The sequence below is a fragment of the Solea solea genome, chromosome 17, assembly GCF_958295425.1.
Source record: "Solea solea chromosome 17, fSolSol10.1, whole genome shotgun sequence".
Lineage (NCBI taxonomy): Eukaryota > Metazoa > Chordata > Actinopteri > Pleuronectiformes > Soleidae > Solea > Solea solea.
In genome coordinates, this window is record NC_081150.1 from 888204 (window position 1) to 907683 (window position 19480).

General features: G+C 41.8%; 2 protein-coding genes across 3 annotated transcripts in view; one reads left to right on the top strand and one right to left on the bottom strand.

The window, feature by feature from the left end:
• Window positions 1-19480, top strand: part of nt5dc1 (5'-nucleotidase domain containing 1) — a 68845-nt gene that overhangs the window by 5718 nt on the left and 43647 nt on the right. The gene's annotated exons all lie outside the window — the stretch shown is intronic.
• On the bottom strand, window positions 249-5901 carry col10a1b (collagen, type X, alpha 1b). Of its 2 annotated transcripts, none has more exons than XM_058613180.1 (3): window positions 5811-5901; window positions 5321-5453; window positions 249-2495 (listed from the first exon to the last, which is right to left on the bottom strand). In XM_058613180.1, the coding sequence occupies exons 2-3, from the start codon at window positions 5436-5438 to the stop codon at window positions 640-642; spliced, it is 1974 nt and encodes a 657-aa protein (XP_058469163.1). In that variant the 5' UTR covers window positions 5439-5453; window positions 5811-5901; the 3' UTR covers window positions 249-639. The 2 variants fall into 2 exon arrangements, with proteins under 2 accessions (XP_058469163.1, XP_058469164.1); XM_058613181.1 differs by having other exon boundaries at window positions 5806-5894.

A 19480-nucleotide genomic window follows, 5' to 3' on the forward strand; every position in this document is an offset into this window, starting at 1 on the left:
AAGGAAAGTATATTTTAAGAGAGCACAACACACACAAACCAGAGACAGTATTGTTTTCTTTTTCAGACTAGAACTTTTATTCTGTATTTAGGTCAGAAAGTGGTACATAACGTAACACACCCAATGGGACATTGCTGTTTTTGAAAAAAAAAAAATCTTTCAATTTGTCATTCTGTGCTTGTCTTTCTAGTCACAGTGCTGATCTCTAATAACACATAGTACAACAGATTTGCTCGTGCTTTTGTATGTATATTACAGGAAAACTCTTGAACAACAGACATCAGTAAAACAAACACAAATAAAAGACATGCTGTAAATGTTACAGGCAGTTGTATAGCACCACTTAAGATATCTTCCAATGTTGTCTTGTGTTTCTTAAAAGTGAAGAGGCACACATAAGGATGATCTGGGGAATGGTATCAATTTCAACCACATACTTTAAGGTTTTATTTAGCATCAATACCTCTGTTAAACCTAACCCATAATTCTAATGATTTCAATGAGGCAATTAAACATTTAAAAACTACAGCCATGTTTTTCTTTGATCTACGATCTCAATTTGGAATTTTTGTAAGCGGATCTGTTTCTCTGAGTAGTTCAATGTTTGTAAGGTTTTGAGGTTTACTTGGATTTGTGAAATCACGTTGAGGCAATCAAGAACCCAGAGAAAGCACAGTGAACATTATCTGCAGCAAATATGCCATTACTCTCCTCATCAGGGACCTGGAGGAAGACCCTGTCACCAGCATGCAGCATGAGCACAGCGCTGCCTGACATCTGATCCAGGAAGCCCTTGTTGTACTCATCATAGGTGAAGAGTACTGGCTCCTCATTTTTGTAGAGGGCCACCAATGCGTTGGCACCATTGACATGGATGTGATAGCTGAAATAGTAGAGACCTGGGATCTGGCAGTTGAACACACCACTGTGGTCATCATAGTGGTGCTCTCCATTATACAGAACCTGGTTAAACCGAATTGGGTGTCCAGCTGGGGGGTAGGCCGTGGTCAGAACAGCACTAAATGCAGACATGGGCGCCTTCATCATCTCATGAGACAGTGCAACCTCGTGGGACTTGATTGGCATGCTCTTCTCATGGTAGTAGACCATCTCACCTGGTGGACCAGGTGGACCAGGAGGACCAGAGGCGCCTGGGATACCATCATTACCTCTTTCACCTGGAATTCCAGGTTGACCCTGAGGACCAGAAATTCCCTTAGATGTCAGGCCAGATGGGCCTGGTGGGCCTGGAACACCAGGATGGCCCTTAAGTCCTGCGGGGCCTGAGGGACCGGGGGGACCAGAGGGTCCCATAGGTCCTGGCCTTCCATCCTCACCATTCTGTCCTGGTGCTCCTTGGGGACCGGTGTGTCCTTTTAGTCCTGGTGCACCATTTGAACCTGGTTGACCTGGGGAACCAGCATGGCCTTGTGCACCCTTTGAACCTTGAGGGCCATTATGACCTGGAATTCCTGAAGGACCTACTGCTCCAGGGGAACCTGGTTTACCAGTGAAACCCTGAGCTCCTTGTTCGCCTTTGGTTCCCCTTGGGCCTGGTGCACCAACCATACCGACATCGCCTTTGGGTCCTGCTGGGCCTGACTCACCCTGGAATCCTCTTGCACCCTGTGGACCAGCTGGACCGATAGGACCAGTAGCACCTGGTTGACCAGTATAACCAGTTGGACCTGGTTCTCCTTTCTGACCAGTGGTTCCAGAGGTACCGGGGGCTCCTCTGCTGCCTGGAATTCCAGGTTCTCCTGTTTTTCCAACACCTGGCATTCCAGGTGAGCCTGCCTGACCAGCTGGTCCCTGTGGGCCTTTAAGGCCCATAGGTCCAGGCAAACCTGGGGTACCATTTTGGCCTGGCTTTCCTGGTGATCCTGTGCCTGGAGCCCCAGTGTGACCCTTTGCTCCTGGCATACCCATTGCCCCAGGAGAACCATCTCTTCCTGGCATACCAGACTTGCCAGGCTCCCCAGGATAGCCAGTAGCTCCAGGTTTACCAACTCCAGGCTTGCCGGGCATACCAGATGGGCCCATTGGTCCAACTGGACCTGATGATCCTTGAACCCCAGGAACTCCAATACCTCTTTCTCCTTTGGTGCCAGGAAGACCAGGAATACCAGGATGTCCCTTCAGACCAGGCTCTCCTCTTGGTCCCATTGCCCCAGGAATTCCAGATGGCCCAGGTTTTCCAGCAGAAGAATATCCAGCAGGTCCAGGTGCTCCATTTGAACCAGGTGTACCCCGGGGGCCCATTTGTCCAGGTGCACCAGTTGCGCCTCTCTCACCAGGGATGCCAGGGGCACCTGGTTTTCCAGGTCCACCTGGGGTACCAGGTTTACCTGCCTGAGAGTGGCCAGGTGCTCCAGGAGATCCAGGTGGCCCTTGTGGTCCAGTATGTCCTACACCACTCTTTCCAGGAGATCCAGGTGGTCCCATTGGTCCTGGCTCACCTGGAGGACCTTGAGGACCTTGTTCACCTGTAACAGCTAGTAAACACAGAAATATAGACTCATATTAAGTAATTGTTCAGGGGATATGATGCACAAGTTGATTGAAATTAGTGATTTGTCAGTCTGTTTAACCAAATAATTAGCTTTGATGTAAAAAAGGTATATTGCATAATATTTTACATGGTGTTGTGGATGGATAAAACACACTAACAGTGGATACAATTTATTTCTGGATTATAAACAAGTGTATGATGTAGAAATGGCTTCATCTTGAAGAATTTCTCTCCACTGTCTCTGACTCCTTTTGCCTTTTCAGTCAGTCACATACAGTACAATGACTCCACGGTCCATGAATAACCCAAAATCTGGTATTCTACTTCTTATGACTTCAAACCAACTGGAAACACTCCTCCCATATGATTGTGGGGTAGGGTGTGGGGACAGCAGTGCTTTTATTGCCCCTGGAATAGTCCTCACAGCACTGCTCATCTGAGGTGATGTTCTCACCATCTTACATCTACTAGCGTGGGACCCACTACAGCAGCTTCTGTGCATTTCATTTATTTTGCCCGCACTATACCCTTTAATTTCCTGCACTGCTCATGACCGTGAATATTCAGTTAGTGGTCAGCAAGTTGTCAACATCCCGCAGATGCATTTCCTACCACATCCTGTAGAGTTTATGGGCAAGGTAATATACATGTATGAAGCTGTCAATAAATGTTGGTTGGTTATTTTACTGGAGGTTAGTGCTGGTACAAGTTTATATGAGGGACTTTTTTTTCTCTGTATTTTTGAATGTATTTCGTATATTGATATTGATTCAGCTAAGAAATGAGGGGTCAAAGGGTTTGGCAATGACATAAAAGGTTGCCATCTAGGTTTGAACCATTTTGACAAAGCTCAAGCTTTATTTTTGGAATAAATGGAAACATTTTTTAATTTAATCGTAGGTATAATCATTAGCTAAAGGCTAATTGACATGTCTCATGTGTAGTATTGAACCTTTATTTAATATATGTTCATAATATACTTAAATGGGTCTGTCTATCTAAAATATTCATCATCGTCTATATATAACTTGCTAACATTAGTTCAGATTAACTTAATTTATTTGGGTGTTGCCATTCACTCTTCATTTTTCAGTGAACAAGCGACAATGTGGCTTTAACATGAATATAGGCAAGTAGAAAAGGTAAGAGCAGTCCTACTCTGTGGATTGTACATGTGTGATAAAATTGCCGGTTGTTGCCAAGAGAAAAGTACAACCTGTCAATGAAACTAGTCCAGTAGTGTTGGCATCTCTTTTCAATATGGTGGTTTTCTGAGGGAAAAACACTTTGACAGGACTGTCATTTCCAGACCACATGAGTCTGTGCTGGAAACCTCACAGGATATATTTGTGCCAGAACTGGACCTTTGGCAGGCTGTACCACCACAACCTTGAGGTGATGATGATACTGGTCACAGGAAGGGAACAATGTGTGACCCTCAGAGTTCTACTACACTTGAGTTTAGTTTACTCCCATTATTCTATCTGACCATTGTTGTTTCTGAGGCTATTTTTATTATTATTATTATTATTTATTATTATTTTATTTTGAACTAACTATCTATACGGTCTCCTCTGCAGAGTGAAGTTGCAGTGACTTTGTTGTGGCGTGTTTGTTAGATTAACTGTTTGGATGCAACAAAGTCTTTGTTGCATTTTTTTTTTTGTCATTCTTGTTGTGTGGTGTGATTATAAAACCACTAAGCAGTTTTTTGGGGCGTGCCTCTAACGTGGTAGCAACATCTGTTTGGGAGATTTGTCAAATTTGAGCTCTTACTTTTGTGTAGACATGCACTCCAACCACATCAAGGACCTTTTCAAAAACAAAGCTGGAGAAACAACCTGTCGTTCACAAAATAAGAACCATTGTTTGGTTGAGTCATAAAATGCAGTGGTATACATCACCCTGGCAGTTACACAACGGCCACAGCTTTGGTTTTCTTTCTTTTTTCTTTTTTTTTTAAATTGCACATGCTAGTTTCTGTCTTGAACTATCATTTATCTAGAGCACAAGTGCTCTTTTACAGGAACATACCACCATTTTAGGGAGGTACACATCTACACATTCAGAGCAGGTCAACCAGAGCCTGCTTCTCTCAGCCAGTGAGAGAAGCTGCTGGGTTGTACACCTTGCTAACAAGTGATGAAGGGGGAGGAGGAAGGGGGGGGTGGCTTTGGAGCTCTCTTTTACTGCCAGCCTGCATAAAGGTGACTTTAATCAAATGGTCAGGGGAGTGGTGATGATGATGATGATGATGATTGAGGTCATGGCAAGGTTCACCCTTTTAAAGGAGTGATTCAGATTTTGGGTGTAGTAGATTTGATTGTAACTCACAGTGACTGGCTGTTAGCTTAGTCCTTCACTGGTGACTTTAAGTGACTTATTTTAATGAAATTGCTCTACATAATTACATATTTCATGTATAGACTCCTTTGAAACACATTTGGTGGTTGATGGTTTCGCTGCCGTATTTATTATTAAAGGTATACACGTATTTAAATAAATGGAATGTATTATGAAGTCGATACACATCCAGCAGTGATTAGAAGTGAATATTGACTTGGCAGGATTTCTGATCTTGCAGCATCTCTCTTGTTCAGAGCCATAAGACAGGTGTACAGGAAAGATATGGTTCAAAACTTTGCCCCGAAAAAATTTGAGCACTGAAACTGTGTAAGTATATTTCTCGTTGTAAGTGAGACAGTGTGCTGGCTTTTTGTTTGCTGTGTTTATCATCCCTCTTACTCCCAGTGTGTCAGGATTGCTTGATTGTACATGACATGTAGTTCTTGTGTGAAAGTGACTCACCATGACTCTTGACGGGGTAAGGAGTCTTGCTCACTTTGGGTACGTGGTAGTACCTATCGGGGGTTGCCTCGGCCAGAGCGAGGAGGACGAGGACAAGGCTTGTTACCCTGAGGTCCATCTTGTGAAGCTAAACCTGGAAAAGACAAAAAAGGAAGAAGTGTGTGTTAGTCTGTGCCTCTAATGATAGTCAGGAACAGGCAGGGCCATGCATGATCCTTTCAAGTGTTGGAGAAGTGCAGAATGAAGAGACAAGTAAGAAATGTTACATTATTACAACAACAACATAACAGTCGGTGCATTTCTTTGTGCAAACAGTTGTCAAACAGTGAAACTTTCTGCCCCAGTGTAATCCCAAGCATCACACATGGCTCATTACACATGCAACCAGCAGCACTCACACTACCTCTCCATCCCCTCAGGGAGAGCCTGGCTGCAGCAGGAAGCCTCTGCAATCAGAAAATAAAAACCAAAAAGACCATAGTCACCTTACCGTGAAGGTTTACGCTCCAAAGAAACAATGGGGGGATCGAAGAAGCTGCTGTCACTGCTCCTGGCTGTTAAATCCTTAGTTGTGGAGTCTGTCAGTGTAAGTGGCAGCTGATGCTTCCTTGGGCTCTAGTCTCAAGGTATTTATACCGAGCCGCTCTACGGCATCACCAATGGTCTACCTTGCGTGGCGGGCCCTCCCTACTCTGATGTCATCTTTAATGATGGGTGCCATGTCCTCAGGAGGCATGTCACTTCTGGGTGACGGTCCTCCCTTCTCCTCCCTGTCTCTCCTTTTCTTTCTCTTTCTCTCCTCCTCTGGCTTGGATCCCTGTGTGCACAGTTCTTGAGTTCTTCTCAGAGTCCCTGTGCCTGACATTCTCCCAAGTTAATATCATGATTTATTTTGTATACATGATGTGTAGCTGGAATATTGTTAATTCAGTCTCCTAGCTGACACCTTAATCACTGTTTGTGCTGCTTCACAGATGAGTCAGTATCACTGTCTTTCTGTCTCTTCTGCAGCATTTTTAGCTGCTCAAACACACACTCAGGTGTTTTTTTAGTCATAAAGTAATTGACCAAGTGGCTGTTTTTTCTGGAAAAGTAAAGCCAGTTTGAGTCTGACAATATTTTCCTCCAGTCTGAGGGCTGTGGTGGACTACATGCACCAGATGGCTATTTTCACTCGATTTTGGTTAAATCCGAAATTAAACACAGCTTTTAATAGATGGCAGACACGAACATTGTAGGAAATTATGGGTTTGAAAGACAGCAGACAGTTGTTCTTTAATGAAGATTCATGTCTGAATCTGACTGCTCATATTAAGGTTTTTTTGCATCGTGAAGCCTGTAATAATGGTGGCAGGTTTATTGTCCCTGTGATTTTTCTTGAAGACACCAGGAGGCAGAAGTGAGTTTTTTTTGGGGGTTTTTTTTCACCCTGTGTGGAGCTTTCATGTCTACAGTTCAGAACCACAGAGTAGGAGTGGGCACAGATATTCTATTCTACTTCTATGGCAGTGTTTCACACACTTTCTACAGCCATGTTTTAAGGATGGTAAACTGTCATGACCCAAATCAGTTGAGAAAAGCACATTTTTGATTAATGTAATGACATAATTATCTGTAACTTTTTGAATTGGTCAACACATCATTTATTTGGTAAATGAATCAAGCATTGTGCAACATAAACATAAAATTCAGCAAATTTGTGTGGAGACCCCAAATAATCTACCAATAATCAACCTAGTCTTTGGGAATCACTGTACTTGAGGACTCACTGTTTAGGTCACTCAGTGTAGTATGTGTGTGTACTGTATATCATGCAGAAATGTGATGTCAAACATCTGCATTGTCTAAGGATGATGTGTTTAATTGCTGATGTTGCACTCGGTAATCATTTGTATAAAAAGAAAAGAAAAAAAATGCAGTTGGCAAGGATGTTTTGGTGATAAACAATTCCATAATAACCTTTCATTGTAATAAAGATCAAATGCTTTAATAGAGAACTAGAGTTTTATATCTCCTTTAGACTTAATTTACAGCCATTGCCATATTTAGCCCATCATTGGAGACTCACATGGAGAGAGAGAGAACATCAGATGCACCTGCTAAGCATATATACAGGTTCCTTAGATGAAAAGTCAAACTCAATGACCTTGAGGCCGCTGCACATCTAGTTTGGCCAGTAGGGGGCCATTCAAATGAAAAACTATTCATATGAGCATACAATTATATCACAATATTCCATCATGAAATCGCAAGGATAAATATTTCACCGACTTTCAAAATAAAAATGCCCGTGTTAGCATGGAGTGATACATAGTTCACAATATAAACTCCATTATTTATCGATATTAAGTGGCGGGCCATATGCACTGTACTAGAGGGCCTCTGTTCTAGCACCAGATTCAGAGATGGAGAGATTGCCCCAAGTCATCTGTGTTTCTCTCTATGCTCATCTGATGAGAGGAGCTCAAAAAGACCTGTCCTTTACAAAACTTGAGTAATGTTGCAACTTGCAGGTGAAACTGAAAAATCTATTGTTTTTTGAGGGATCCTGTAGCCTGGCTAATGTCAGACTGCATCTCAGGCTTATTTGAGATTGAGGATGAGTCTGGAAAGAGTGTCGTCACCACGTTAGACCAATGATCCGGACAAATGCTTATAACATATACAGAGTAGTTTTTGTAGTTTTCTAGAAGCAATGCCAATCTATTAATGGGGTCTAACGTCAGTTACCTAGCCAAGACAACATCTCACCCATGGTGAGCAACAGCCATGGCCGCCATGTTGGATGTATACACAAGCTGCTAGACATCGCTTCCCTGTCACCATTACGTTAAGCCCGCCTCTAGCATGCATTGGTTCAATTTTTTAGTATTTTGATGGTGGCTATAAATACATTCATGTATGAGTGCAGATAAGTGTCAGAAAAAACTGCTTCTGCTGGCTTCTTCCCAGAGTCCAAAACATCCAGATTGGCGATTACGTTAATTGAACACTCTAAATTTTCCATGGTGAACATGCTTTTTGCCCCATGTCAGCTGGGATTGGCTCCTGCTTCCCCAATACCCTCATGTGGAGGACAAAACGAATGAATGAATGAATCTGAGAACACATTCAGGACAGTGTTATGGTTTTTATTTATGTAGAGTTTTCTAGACTCGATGGCCACTCAAAGTGGCTTTACACTACAGTTTTGCCATTCATCCATTCACACCCATTCTCTCACTCACAATGTACAGCACATTGTCTATCACTCATCCCTTAGACCCATTCACACGCTGCCCAGCACAGCCGTCAGGAGCAACGTTAGGTGAAGTGTCTTGCCCAAGGACACATCGGCATGTAGACTAGCGAAGCCAGGAATCAAATCCACAACCCTTAAGTTGAAATACGCCCCATCGCCCCGTGTTCAGAGCTGTAGTTAGCAGGATCTGCCTGTGATCACATCATGAACACCAGGTCGTAACGGGGTCATCAATTCAGATATTTTATCTGCACCTGTTCTGACTGGGGTCACATATTCCCCGTAGACACTACACCTAGTGTAGTGGGGGACCTATGATGAGTTGAGCTACTGTTTAACAGAAACGGTGCTTTTGGAAAGGTTTTTTGTCTGCTTCCATTTAAACTTCCAACATGTCAGCAGCCACAGATGAGCTCCCTGTGAGCCGTGGGCATCTTTGGTAAACTCTTTGAATTAAATGACAGAGTAGTGCGGGGGTGGAGTCACCATTTAACAGCTTTCTGAGCTGCAGATACGCCACTGCATCTCACTGTGAAAGTAGCCGTGACCACATTGAGGCATGGCTGCCTTTTATTTCATTTGGATCTTTCTTTTTTACTTTTCTTTTTTGGTGTGTCAGAATTAATGCCTCCAAATCTAAATCGAGCCACTGTGAGGTTTAATGTAAACGGTTACTTAGATTCACATCCTGTTTTTGGATAAGCCCACGCTGCGTACGGCAAAAATGCAGTCAGAGTACATAAACATGTTATTAGGAGCGGAGATGGGCTCGATGGGAAGCAGCACTGGTACTTATGATATGGAATCATCCTCGGTCTCTTTTCACACGCGTGCTAGTGGCAGGGTGGGTGGTATGCTGTATGTGGAAAGGGTCTGCTGTAACCATTGTTTTTACCCCTCAAATCATGTTAAAATTCCCCTGCTGCTGCACTCCAGACATGACTTAATGCTCTTTTAGTGGCTTTAATTAACTCTGGTGATGACTGTGCTTTGTTCCCCAACCTCTGTTTTCCACATTACCTTCATATGTATATATATATGCACTTGGTCACTTCTGTGTTTCTAAATTAATATTTTTCATGCTCCTGGTCCTCATTGCAGAAATTTTATCTGCAATGAGGACCAGGAGCATTTCCCTCATGGCTTGGGTACATTTCTTGATCCTTTTGCCATGTTTCCTTTTCTAAAGTTACAGTATTTTGTCTAACTCGGGCTGCATATACGTTGATTTTGTATGCAAGAGTACAAGGGACTTGAAAGGAAAAACATGTTTTTTCTTATAAACACTCCCAAGCCTTGTTTATACTGGTAAGAGGCACCATGGCGTGCACCTTTGCAGGCAGTGCACGCCCTATTTGTGATCAGTGTGCAACATGCATCAATTTGCTAGGCCCATACAATTCAACAAGTGCAACATTATTGGACTGGGTCTGCTTCACTTTCATATAGTGGTCACATTGGAACAGACCATATTGGTTCTACTGTAAGACACTGATGCAGTGTTGATCAGATACTGGCTTGTTTTGCATTTCCGATTTTCACCTGGAATACTATGAATTCAAAAGTGGTAAAGTGAGTCGTCTTTCAAATTGAAGGCTGTAGGTTCGATTCCCAGCTGCAGTAGTCTACATGTCGATTTGTGTCCTTGGACAAGACACTTGTGACAACCCAAATGTGAGTGAAACATTTTATTATTTATTTATTATTGGCACTGCGTTTTGGTACCCAACCCTACTGATAGATCTATTGTCATGCGTGTGCGTGCAAGTGATACGTTGAGAGACAAAGAATATGGTGCTGAGTGAATCAAAAACCCAATATTGTTAATATTTGTACCAGAACATTTAGAAATGTAGATCAGTGTTGAGGAGGCAGTCTTCTGAGGACGGATATGCACTAGTTGCACGAGTTACTAGGACTGGGTTGGCAAAACCTGACGTAAATACATCACTGACACGTTATCAAAGAGTCATATTATAGCAGAAGACAAGCACCTGCATTTATGGGATGGGGAGTCAGGTGCATGAACACCTCATGAACGGAAGTGTGGAATGCTGTTTTTATACCCTTGATTTGGTGAAAGTTTCCTCTGTGTTCACCAGCCAGTGCCTCACTTTGCCAGTCGTGTATTCTTTGGCAGGTAGTGCGCTGTGGGTTTTTAGTGCTTTTTCCACTGAAAACTCCCTACACAACTGCAGGCCGGTGCAAAAACAACCCTGATGAGGGCTGAGAAAGAGAACCAAAACACAGGGGCCTTTCAAGGGGCCCCAGGGAAAAAAAAGGACCTTTAATCACAAACTAAATTAACACATGCTTTCCTTTATTTCACTGAAAGCCATCACTCCAATCACTCTGGATTCAGTTCCTTTTGAGTGGAAGCATTTCAAGCACCAGCAACAACAACTGCCTACACTGAAAATAAACCTAAAAATCTTACAATTTCTGCTAAAATATGAGCCAGTCCTTTAAGTTGTTTAAGTTGTTGAGATCAAAACCTTCAATTCAATCAAAACTTTTACATTTATTCACTTTTAGACCTTCTTTTAGTGGTTAGCCTTGAGGGATTCAACAAGACCTTAAATGAATTTCAGCACCGTAAGTGGACAGCAGCTGAGCACTGCTGCATCCCCCTACCCCTCTACCCCTGTGCACAGTGTCCACTCAATTCTATAATTCATGGCTAAATTCTCTTGGTAACATCTGCAGACACTGACTGAAAAGCATTTCTGCCTCTTTTACTGACCATTGGACAGTAAATGCAATAAAACGTGTCAGTATCAACTGGGAATGTCAAGATCTTGATTGTAAATCGAAGATCGCCTTCAAAAGCAAATGTGGGATCGAGGATTTAACCACGCCCCCAGTGTGAAGTCCTGAAGGCGTGCCTGAGGGGGAGAAACACAGTGTTATGGTTGTAGCCATTGTAGCACGACTACACATTACCTCCTCCCGCTAAGCCCGAAGCTGCTGCCGACCAACAGTACCCATGGCAACTGCTTGATTTGGGCAAAACATTGACTGAACTCGAACCCCCTCCCACTTCTCTAAAATCACCGCTGTGGAAATTATTTGCACTCTGGACAAGAAAACCAGGGTGCGTAAGTGCATGTGCGTGTGTAGCAAAGCACAGGCACGTCTCCGCATGCATCATAAGGATGTATACGAATCTACGGAAAGAACTCTGTTAACACAGACGACTCTTCTGTCCTCATTTGGAGAGAAACGTCCTCAAAATTCAACTCGTGCTGAAGCGATAACTAGCACTATAGACGTGTTTGTAGCATCAGACACGTGACCTTATTTGGTGGTGAAAAACCCTGGATAAGCATTTACTGGTTATTGCAACATTCATATTGTTAAGAAATGATTTAAATTTGACAATAAGGCCTTAGTGTGACACTGTATATCACTCATGACACCATGTAGACATGAAATGGGAGTTGTCATGACATAAAACCAGTGATCCTAGACTAAACCAGACTCGACCCAACTGCACTTAAAATCCAAAATCAAATCAAGGATTTGGAGGATCGTCAAACCCAACAGTTCAGCCAAAGTCATCTGACACGTATGAAACAAATGCGTCCGTCCATTTGATGAGAGGAGGTCGGGACAAATAGCTGCAATAACAAAACTATGTTTGTCTCGCCTGACCTTCACATCCTGAAAAAGCAACTTTAAACTCTTATTTGATATTAAATTTATCCCTGCGGTGATGTTAATGGTCAGTGAAAGCCAAACAAATGGACATGAAATGGTCCTGGATGAAAATATAACAGTAAAATCCTGGAAGATTTATCACTCATGGGTGTCTTGTTGCCTCCTTGTCGAAAAAGCATGTCATTTTGAGATCACTAGTTTGTTTGTGGCAGGGGTGGACAACTTTTTTTAATGTCTGTTTTTATAACTCTTTTTGCTTTTTGCCATTTTTGGACTGCCCTGGCTTCATTTGGCCCCGGAGACATGAGGATGCCATGGTGTCTGAGAGAAAGGAGAAAATAATTGCAGGCTGATGTACCTAAGCCAGGAGGGAAGAGTGGAAAGCAGCAGCTAAAGATAGAGTGTTTGAACTGGGAAGTGACAGTGGCTAAGATTCAACGTTTTAATAAACCAAATACACCACTAAGAGGCACTTAGGGCTTTATGAATGGAATGAGTGTAGCTGGACCTCCTGGCTGAGTGTTGGCTACAATTACAGGGACCCAAAGACAAAAATCACGGTTGGAAGCTTGACCAACCTAAGGCCAACTGTAATTCAGAATAGCAACCTAAGGCCTTCACTGCATCCTTATGTGTTGCTTTTTTCAGCCTGACAAAATCTAACCCAAGTCATTATAATATCACACAAAAGCTCTGTTTCAGGAGTAATCAAAGTAATCAAAACCACTGATGCAGAATTTTAGGGTTAGCAAATCAGATTCTGTTCTCATTTTAGGATTTATTTTAGGTGAAGATAATGGCTGATTTTACTGCTGATTATCTTAATCAAAGCTGTGTAAATGCCATAATGAGCAGCACTTTTCATTTTTGCTGTACCTCCCATATTTGTGCATAATCAGCACATTTCACAGGAGTGCCATTGCAATCTCTCTCTATCCTCACAGTGCTAGAAGATCCTTAATACTCCAACACAGCTTGGTCTATGATATACTTTAATTATATGTTGCACTTATTCAGCTTTCCTGAAGTGGGAGCTGCAGAGGCCCACAAATGACAGAAAAGCAGTTAAACATATATATATATATATATATATATATATATATATATATATATATATATATATATATATATATATATACGTATGTATGTATATATATATGTATATATGTATTTATATATATATATATATAAATACATATATGTATATATAAAATATAGCTATTTGCAAAACAGACATGTGAAGTTAAAGTTACTCATGAGTCCAGGAGGAGAATTCAGTCCAGGAAGTACAATCAAAGGATTTCCTGTTGGCGGAAGCTATGAACCTCTTACTCTCACTATCAAGGAGCTTGTTACTTGCCATTTCTATTTCTGAATTACAACATTCCTTATTCATTCATGCATTCATTCATTCATCGTCTACTGCTTCATCCTCCACATGAGGGTTGTGGTGGCGCTGTTGCCAATCCCAGCTGACATAGAGCGAAAGGTCGCCAGTCCATCCACTTCATTTAATTCTGAAAGAGCAAATCTAACTTGTATTCTGATCCCGATGAGCGAATGCCATCGTCCTGATGGACGGACGGACTAGAGACTGATTATTGTGTATTAATCGCTCTTGTTTTTATTATTTTTTTCCCCTTTTGGCTTCACCACAGCGAATGATCTGATTTGACAGATTTCAACTCTCTCATTTATCCGGGCTTGGGACCCGGCACAAGGAGTACACTGGATGTGGCTCCCCTGTGGCTGGAGTGTCCAATTCCCAACAGTAAGCAATGGGGTTTGGGTACCTTTCTCAGGGGTACCCCAGTCCTTGACCTGGTGGGGACTCAAACCTACAACCCCTTAGGTCACATGCCAAGTTCTCTCTCTGCTTGGCTATGGGCTTCTCCATCTGATGTCAGGGTGCATCCAGGATGTAATTGTATAGCAGTTATGAACAGGCATACTTTAGTACGTCCACAGACCTGGTCTGAATGGATCTTTAGAGTAAACAGGTTGCTAATTTGATGTGAATGTGTTTGAATTAGCTTTTCACGTGAGCATAGTAAATAACCTCCTTGGAATTTATCCACAGTGTCCAGGGTTTCCTCAAACAGCAACACATATGTGATGTGGGCTGCTCCATGGTTAAATTGGACTTGTAACTGGAGGGTCACCGGTTCGACTGAGCACCGGAAGGGGTCTGATGATCCAAGTGACAGTGGCAGCTTAGAGCATGAGACTGATGAGTGATAAAAGTCACCGCACATAAATTAAAAATCTATGAATTGATGATGCGAAGGCAGATTGCTCTGCGTTGTTCATTCATACAGCTGTCAAATTAGTGACCTATCAGCCAATCAGAAGCTCCACGAGGTTAAACTGCTTGTGTCTCACGTCCGCCCGCTTCCACACAGTTGCACAGCTGGAGGTTTCTTTACGGGTTCTTCTCACACAGAAATCCAGTAAATGTTGAAAACTCAACAAACGCAGCAGTATTTCTACCCAGCGAATAAACAGGAGCACGCTGAGCTTTGTGAGGACTCTTTTTGTGATGTAGTAAAGTGGAATACGATGTGGTGTCAACACGGGATCTTTATTCTGAAAAGTAAACCGGATGTTTTATTTTCCTACTTCCTCTGCTGCTCGTGCTGAATTCTGCTGAATTTATGAAGCTCTGCAAGAAATACAAGTGCTGCATATCCACTCCAACCCTGCCCTATATTGGGGGTGTGGCCAGAGGAGGACATTTGGTGATGAAGCACCAGGACAGTGACCGGGAAGAGCCAGCTAATACGAAAATTAAAATGTAATGGCAGGTGTTTAGCCAGAGAAGGCAGTACATACACCCATTTGAACAAGGTATTATCTGACAAGGTCATAACTGTATTTTAAGATCATGTAACACAGATCATAAACAGAAGAGTGTATTTATAGTGTACAGTTTTACTCTCTTTTGACAAGCACAAACGTCTCAAAAGGGAACTTTTCACGAGCCCCGAGATGCAACCTGTGTGCAGCTTTATATCCCGAAAGATCAGGATAAAACGCTTATAGCCTTAAAATATTGAGATGTTATTTGGCGCTATCACGTGTCTGATCCACGTAAATAAAACAGATTTCTGTTTTGTTGCTGCTGTTTTTCCATTTAAAAAAAGAAAAATGAGCAGACACAAACGTCACAGACGCAGAAGAAGTGGAAGATGAGATGACAACACTGCACATGACAAAATAGTCCATTCTGACGCACACCACAATCAGGTGTTTTAATTATGCGTTCATGTAAATGATGGACTTGTTTATTCCAATCAGAACAAATCAAAACGACATAGCTATTGAGTAGGATTCTATCATTTATTTTCTCAATTAATCGATTAAGTACTTGTTTGGTCTGTAAAATGTTAAAAATGTTGTTTTGTTAAAAATATTGATTGGTGTTTACCAAACCTGGAAATGATGACATTCTCAAACATCTTGTTTTTGTCCACAAACATAAATTATTCAGTTTTAATAATTTCTTTGTCAAATGGAGCAAAGAACCCATAAAATATTCACATTTAAGCTGGAAGCTGGAACATCACAAAGCTTGTTCCAATTATTGAAAAAACACTCAAACCCATGATTATCAAAATAGTTGATTCATTTAGTAATCAATCAATTGTTGCAGCCCTACCCCTATTGAGGGCAGAAAAAACTACCCGTACCAGTGTGCTGACGTAAGAAGCTGCTCCTTTACTCCACAACCACAACAGATCTGTGCTATAGTATAAATGTTTTTTATACATTTATACTATAGTTGGATACTTGGGAAACGGAAATGTTTACTGTATGTTACGATGTGTTTACGCTTTACGTTAAAGATCCCACACCTCCCATAAACTCTCCCAATAAAGCTTTCACCATCTGCTCCTGTGGTTTCCACCCCGGGAACTTATCCAGTGTACGAGATTTAATTTTCCCTTCGCTGTGCATCGATTCCTCTGGTCCTCCTGTGTCACTATATAGGAAGCACATGAGACTCAGACCTGTCCTTGACCGACTGTGGAGGGGGTGTTAGTGGTGAGAAAAGGTGTTGGAGGCCAAACCCAATGTCTTAAACAGCTCTAGCACTATTATGTTGATGTTTTTCTGGAAGGGGCGCTGGTGTTTACCAAATTACGCAGAGCTCAAAATAATTATGGTTCACAAAGACAAAAATGGAATGAGCAGTGCTGGCTGCTCCTGCAGACGACCCAGGCAAACACTTTGAAGACTCTTCCTCTGTATTGATTTAGAGACACTGGAGGCTTTAAGTGAGACAGTGAAGAGGAAAATGTGACGGGAGGGGTGGAGCCACACCGACGTGTGAAGAGACGCCGTTGTGTTGTTGTTGTTGTTGTTGTCCAACTCTTGATTCTGTCAAATGAATCTCAGGTATGAACTCCAAAACATGTTTGTCAGCTACAAAATGTTCCCTGTCTCAACAGAGATGAACACAAAAGACGTGGTAAACGCCCTCCCCGTGCTTCCCTTTCCCGTTCCCATCATTTTTTGTGCACCAAATGTTTTTGTTGCATTTTAACATTAAAGTAAATAAATGTTCTTCTCATGTTAAAGATTGCGCTACAGCACCTCCACTGAATGATCTTAAAAACAGTATCACGACATTCCGAGGGCATTTGTAACGAAGCTATTCAAGACAATATTTCAAAATAAAAGCATTACTTTTTTATATGTGGCTCAATTTCCAATCAAAAAAAATTGCAAAAACTGTCAAAAATATTAAATAACTAATCACAGTGGATAAACTCTCAGAACAAATATGTTTAATAATTAAATATAACATTTTGTCACATGGTCTAGACTCTATACACAAAAAACCCAATCACCCACTCTATTGGCTAATCAGTACTTGGTATCGCCCAAATTAAAATGATTTTGGTCCACCTTTAAATGTATTTAGCTATTTATTAACAACACTCTGTGACCTCTGAACCTCGGTTTCATTAGGTCAGTGAGCAGCTCTACCTGATTGGATCATGTTACAAAATTTCAAGTCTGAGAAACGTAAAAGTACCAAAGACTCACCAGCAACATCTCACGAGTTACCTTGGTTTTGATTTTATGGAAGCACAGGACAGTTTTTATCCATAAACACTATGAGAATAGAAACAAAAACCTACAACTGCTGTTTATTTTTGCACATAAACGTTTGTAATTATGTGGAGAGGGGTTATTGGCTTGGGCGGCCTGGTTTGTCTTGGAGTTGAGCAAGGGGACCTTCAAGGAAAAAAGGGTTTGGAACCACTGAGGATGTATGGAGTCTTTGTAGATTTACATTTTCATTTACTTATTTACACCAAACCTAACGTGTCTGTGCTGAGCCTTTTAAAAAAACAGAGGTTGAGTAAATCTCTGTGTTTAGTTTTGAAAGGCATTGATTGCATGTAGCGTACTGCTGTCACCTGCCCCTTTTTTTTAATGCTCCGCTCTATAAGCCACGCCCACATGAGAGAGTGAAGGAGGGAGTGGGGAAGAGGGCAAACTACCCAAAGAGCAGCAGCTGAATGTATGAATGAAGGTAGGGGAAACACTGTGTCATCACGCAGCTATATCGCTGTATAACACACAGTAACACCACTTTTATTGTAAAAGTTAAGACACAGTGGGAGGATGAAACACTTTCATGTCCACTGTCACTCTCGGCTCCTTGTTTTTTTTGTTTTTTTTTTGCTAATTTCTGCTCTCTTTTCCAACGTCACCCTCTTCCTCAGGCAAGAAGGTTCTCGGCAGGAAGCGAGCATATCCTCTTCTCTGTCTTTGGCTGTCTTAGACAACCAATGCGGATAGAGAACACACTGTAAAATTTGCCTTGTTAAAGTAGGAGCCAGTTTAACACTAAAGATGAGGCAAAATTTAAAGTCCAAGGTGTAAACATACGAAATGTTAGCTGCACCAATGAGACCTAAGAAAACATTTAGTGGCACAGATTTTTGGTTGAGGATAATTGGCCACATTTCTGTCTCGGTGTTAGAGGGCTTAACAGACGCAGTTTTAACTTCATTAGACACATCAGAATCTTCCCCGTTTCAAATCATAAGTCTGAAACTTTGATATTTGATATTTACGACTGAACAGCGATTGGGGGCGTGAGCAGAACCCCCGAAATAAACAATGTGGGCAAGTAGATCGGGGAACGGGCGTTGCTTTGTACAAGCCAAGTTGATTCCGTCTTCTCAGCCATGACTTTGTCCACGGTTATATTCCGAAGTCACGTTAAATCACGCAAGTTTCTGTGAGATCACAAATCCCCGGAATCTCCTCCCTGAAATGGTTTGATTAAACACCGTGTGTGTGTGTGTGTGTGTGTGTCCTGCGTCTTGACTGGATCGTCCCGTCTGTGCTTTCTCAGGATTAAAACATTGAAAATCAGTCACAAAGTTTGTTGTGTCTGTGGTCTCTCAAAGTGAAAAGTGTGGGGAAAGCTTGAGTCACACTCTAGAGTGTGCTGATTTTGTTTTTGCCAACATTCATGCCATAAATGTGTATTTGTATAAAAGGACGAGGACATCATATTCAGTCTCATGGGGTCACACTGAGGTCGACGATTAAGTTAAGCAATTAAGCAATTGAATATCGGGCCAAAGCATTGTATCTTAACCAGGAAAGACCTTCAGTTTTATTTTTCTGTTGCTAGTGTCTTAAAACGTTTTCATTCAGACACAAAAACCCACGTTTGTGAGCTGCCTTAAACTAACAACAGTGATCATGTGGATGTTGTCTTTAAACACAGTTATGTAGACTCTTTTAAGACACAAATGTGTGCGAGATGTGGAGAAAACAAACGTTATTGACAGTAATTGTGTATTTCAGTTTTGAGATTTCCTGCTTCTTCTTTGAGCCCAACATATGCTAGTTGTTAAAACAGCAGTGTTTTATTTTTATTTTTTAAACCAAATAATGTATGAACTGCATACATGTATGAAATTGTTGTTTTTGTGAAGATAAGCAAATCATAAAATAAACCTTAAAAAAAATAATCTGATTTTTGAAATCATCTGCCAGGCCAAATAGTGATGCTGGCTGCCCAGTTTTGGCCCCCGGGCCACCAGTTGCCACTGACCACTGGAGGGTGCATTGTAATACCAGGTGTGAACAGTATAATTTAAGGCTGTGCTTAAGTGATCCGATCACTGACGTCTGAATGAGGCCTACAAGTGAGATTATTAGAGCCCGAGCATCATTTTCTGTCTCCACAGCTGAAGCAGTAGACGTTCAGAACACTCGTTTTCAGT